Source organism: Austrofundulus limnaeus, unplaced genomic scaffold (assembly GCF_001266775.1).
Source record: "Austrofundulus limnaeus strain Quisiro unplaced genomic scaffold, Austrofundulus_limnaeus-1.0 Scaffold91, whole genome shotgun sequence".
In the NCBI taxonomy this organism is placed as follows: Eukaryota; Metazoa; Chordata; class Actinopteri; order Cyprinodontiformes; family Rivulidae; genus Austrofundulus; species Austrofundulus limnaeus.
The window spans coordinates 682,675-687,122 of record NW_013952493.1 but is presented as its reverse complement, the minus strand read 5'-3'; the positions used below and the strand labels follow the sequence as shown (position 1 = coordinate 687,122).

The 4,448-nt window shown below is 38.1% G+C and overlaps 1 protein-coding gene across 1 annotated transcript in view; it reads right to left on the bottom strand.

Annotated features, from left to right (window-relative positions):
* arhgap32a (Rho GTPase activating protein 32a) overlaps positions 1–4,448 on the bottom strand; it is a 32,643-nt gene that overhangs the window by 7,174 nt on the left and 21,021 nt on the right. The window contains 7 exon segments of the mRNA XM_014012430.1: positions 354–436; positions 847–991; positions 1,706–1,808; positions 2,714–2,863; positions 2,981–3,062; positions 3,906–3,983; positions 4,069–4,191. Of these exon segments, the coding sequence (XP_013867884.1) occupies positions 354–436; positions 847–991; positions 1,706–1,808; positions 2,714–2,863; positions 2,981–3,062; positions 3,906–3,983; positions 4,069–4,191 (764 nt within the window).

The following is a 4,448-nucleotide window of genomic DNA, read 5'->3' as shown; positions in this document are numbered from 1 at the left end:
TTATTTAAGAGAATTTAAAAGAGATTCAATTTTGTTTGTTCTGTTCTTATCAACAGTTTTTCATTGGGAATATAATAGGGTTTAAAACATGTCAGCTAATAAAATTTTCTGAAAACAAATGTAATAATTATTTAATAGTGAATAAAAGTGAGAAAAAAAACATTCTGAAATTTTCTTTACAAATTTTTGTAGCATTGTTTGTGTGTTTGCAAGGAAGCCCAGAAGTTAACGGCGTTCGGGGGGGCCACGGTATGGAAAAGTTTGGAAACCACTGCTAACGTTCCTCCTTTCCAGCAGTAAGTCACATTTTCATGTTAAACCTGCAGGGGGCAGCAGTGAGCTGCAAAACTGACCTGTAATGTGGAGGGGGCAGCTGCTGAATGACATTGTGGATTTTGAGCAGCCTCTCCTCTTCTGTGGCTGCAGACACGGCCTCCTGTGAGGAAACAGAGGACAAAGCACCATGCGGGTGAAAATCACAGTAGAGGGAGTCGTCTGATTATTCTCTCCATGTTCTTCCTCTTTTATAGCAACAGCAGGCCATATTTCTATTTAATTCTATTTAATCTGTGGTTTGCTTTAAAGCCGGCCATCGCCTGCACTTCCTAGAAAGCTCAGCAAAAAAGCAATGACCTCATTTTGAGCTGAGCTTTTAAACAAGATATRTATTTAAAATAATAAAATAGTTACWTCTGTTCTTTTGTTATCACTGAGTGACTRCGAATGAATTCTCTGCAGCCGTTGCTCCTCTAAAAACCTGACTCCAGCACTACGGCAGCTCCAGCAACTATTTTTATCCCACCAGGCATAAATCTGAGCTTCCGTTCCGACCGCMTCGATCCTTACTGAGAATCGATCGTAGAGCTGGTAGGTGAGCAGAGGGTTGGGCAGCTCTCTGAAGTACAGCTTGCACAGGGAGCCCACCGAGTGGATATCCTGTCTGAAGACGTCTCTGCTCAGATCTGGAATCTGCTCTGAGTCGAACTCATGCCTACATGCATACAGAGGGAGAGAATGTGGAGAAACARAACAGAATCAGAACGAGTGGGCTTCCTTCAGAATGAAAATCATGGTTTTCTCAATAATGAAGCTGTTTAAGTACCGAAATGAAATTAAGTCAGTCATGCATTTCATTTGTAGTTACATAAATTGCGTTAACAACCTTTCATCTACGCTGTTATGTTAAAAAAGAACATTCCGTGTGCTGAAAGCTAAGTTTTTTATGCGGTTGGTTTTGATTTGCTGTCAAAAACCATGAAGCTCATGTGCCTCTCAGTGCACCCTCTGATAGGAGCTAAACAAAATCCTTCTGGCAAGCATGAAATAGATGAGAGGATCATAACAGACACTGAAATGTACCGGCACAGCATGAAACAAATTATACTTTATAGATTTTTAAAAAGCAGCTGAAAAACACCGAAAAACATTAAAGTCTTGGAGAGCTGCATTCGCAGTTCTTTGTACTGGGACCTACTTGTTYAATTTACATCATTCTTTATTTATTTATGTTTTAATCACCTCTTTGTAACACACCAGCTCCATGAAAAAAAAATTACGCAATGTCAGAGGTGAGTTAAACGGTTTCTATTTGTCTTTACTCACACAGTTTTAAACATGATTAAATGTTTAGAAAAAYTAGAAGTCAGTCTGTTCACACACACAGGCTTTGTTCTGAGATTATATCAAGCATGAAACGAGAAAGAACCTCAGTTTTTGGATRTTGGAAGAAATCCCCGACAGTCTGTAAATTCCATCCACGACTCCATTCTTCTCAATGAACTCAGCACAGCTTTTTACCACCTGTGGGACTGAAAACAAACAGAAAACAGAAAAGAAGTCAGCAACAAGCTTTAGCTAAACTTAAAAACTATGCTATATTGTAAACAGCATTTTATCAGTATGTAATTGTCAACATCTTAATGATTTATGTACCGGATAAAGAGTTTGGGTACAAAAAAGTGATATCAGTATTTAAAGAAAATAAMCATATATGACTCATGATGGCAAACCCATGAGTCAGAGTGAGCTCAGGCTTCAGTGCAATAAAATTTGATGTATTGATTTTTGCCATATATTTGAAATGTGTGTAAAAGTCCATTAAAGCAGCATTTATTGGTATTTTAWATAACATAATCTTCCTAATCCACCTTTAAATCAAAGTTTTCTAACAAAGTCATTATTTTGTCTTTAAACCTTCTAGTTTCAAACTTGATCAATTTCTCTGCCAGAGCGCAGGAAATCCCTTCGTACAACGCGTGGTCTCTTAGTAAAGCTGGTGAGTCCACTTTTTAAATACAAACCTGGAATTCCCGATGACATCACTTCAGACAACAATGAGTTTTCAAATGGAGAATTAAAAAAATATTAGTAATAATGAAATACTGAAAAGAATACCTAATTGTGGCTCATTTTGCCAGCATGGGTCACATATTTTCAGTCCAAAACCCTTCAGTTAAATGTTTGAGATTACAGCAAGAAGAATTTCATCCCTWTCATCATTGTCTGAACAGCTTTTCAAGTGTTCAAACATTAAAAAGCAAATAAATAAATAAATAAAAGCTTTTGGCAAATTCACAGAATCTGGTGTAGAAGCCTAGGGTCACTGACTAATTTATTTGTATTTTTTTGGCAGAATAAAATGCAATAATAACTGCCAGCAGATAAAAACAARAAAAAAAAGGAAGTAAAAAAGATTTTTGTGAAAATGTTTTACCCTCGTGTCCTGAGTTGTGAAGATGTTCCCCGAGATCGCAGCCGAAAACTCGCTCCCGGAGGATACCGCGCTGTCGGAGCTTCTGTGGCGGTGGCCGAGACTTCATGAAGGACCTCAGGAACGTTACAAGCTTCCCGTGCCTCTTACACACTGATTCAGATGAYGCACAAACACAAAGAGCAGCTGCTGAAAATCAGTCGGACTCGACTGAAGAGTAAAGATTAAGTAATGAGTAATTTAATAAGTAAAGTTAAGACTTAAGAGTACCTGGCTTCGGCACGGAGTTCTGAACACTTGGGGGAATCTTATCATTTATGAGCTCAACGCAGTCACATGGGAAGAAACCRACCTGCACAGAAACAGAAAATGGATTTGAGAAATTAAAGACCTGGAATTCCTTGAGAGGATGACTGAGTTGAAACTATTTAAGTCAAATCTTGAAAACATTTTGGTAAGCTCTCGAGTGATCTGCCTCAAATTATTTATTAATGATCTGCTACTACCATAACTAAATTTATTTTATATAAACTTAGCACAAAAAGTAAGGACATTTGTGTTTGGTTGATTATTTATTTGTTGTAACAATTCTTCTTTGCAATAAGTCTTATTTATTGGCACCTGACTGGCAGCACCTTAGTACCAGCTCAAAACAAACAGCAAAATAACCTGTTTGGCAAAGATTTGCCTAAGGTTTCATGTACATACACGGCTCTACTGCTCATCCCACAAATGCATGTTCCTTACAAATATGGCGCCATTTAAAAGGGAAATGAACAGGCTTTCCAATGGTATAAGATTTATTGCCAAGAAGCATTGTTACAACAATCAAATAATCAACCAAACACAAATGTCCTTACTTTTTGTGCTAAGTATACATTAGCCCAACTTTCAACAAAACAAACATATAATATCATTACAAGAGAGGACGAAACGTGTTCAAAATGCCATATTGAACTGCAGTGACTCCAAAATTTATTCTGTTACATGTGAACAAACATCCAATAATTACTTTCTGAGAATTTCCTTAAAATCTTTTAATTTGTTGAAATATTTTGCTAACAGACAGACAAAAAACTCATATACAGGCAATTATTGTACATTATTTAATGCCAATAAAAAWTTGACTTTAGATAAAACTATTCTACAGCATAGTTTGTTCGACAGTCTCTAATGTCTGCAGTAGAAGTTKTACCTGAAAGCCGTGTTTTCCTCTCCACCAGCCCGTGTCTTCTTTGGGAGGCATGTCGATGACCGACACGATGTCTCCGACCTAAACCAGAGGCATCAAGTGGAAAAAAAACACAGATGGATCAAAACGAGCGTGYGTGTCTCGAATCTCTTCCACGAGACGTTACCTCGAAGGTTAACTCGTCGGTGGCCTGAGCCGTGTAACGCTTGGTGACGTGGGCGGCAGCGATGGCGGGGATATTGATCGAAGCTTCCTCCGACACCAGCAGATGGTTCCCCTTGTTGTCGCTCTAAAAACAGAAGAGACAACAGAGATGCGCCGTCTAACAAACACAGAGGCAGGGAGAGCGAGCTGCTCATCAAAAGTGACTCAGGCGAGTCGCAGTGAGGAACAATAAATTGTAATTTTTTTTCCCCTTAGCACTACTCACAACTTACTGCTTGAAACAGAGCTGGACCACTTTAAAGGGATCCATGATTAGTTGAAACATTAGAATTTATTTGATAAACATGTATTTTCACTGTAAAATAAAGACTGTAAAAATAC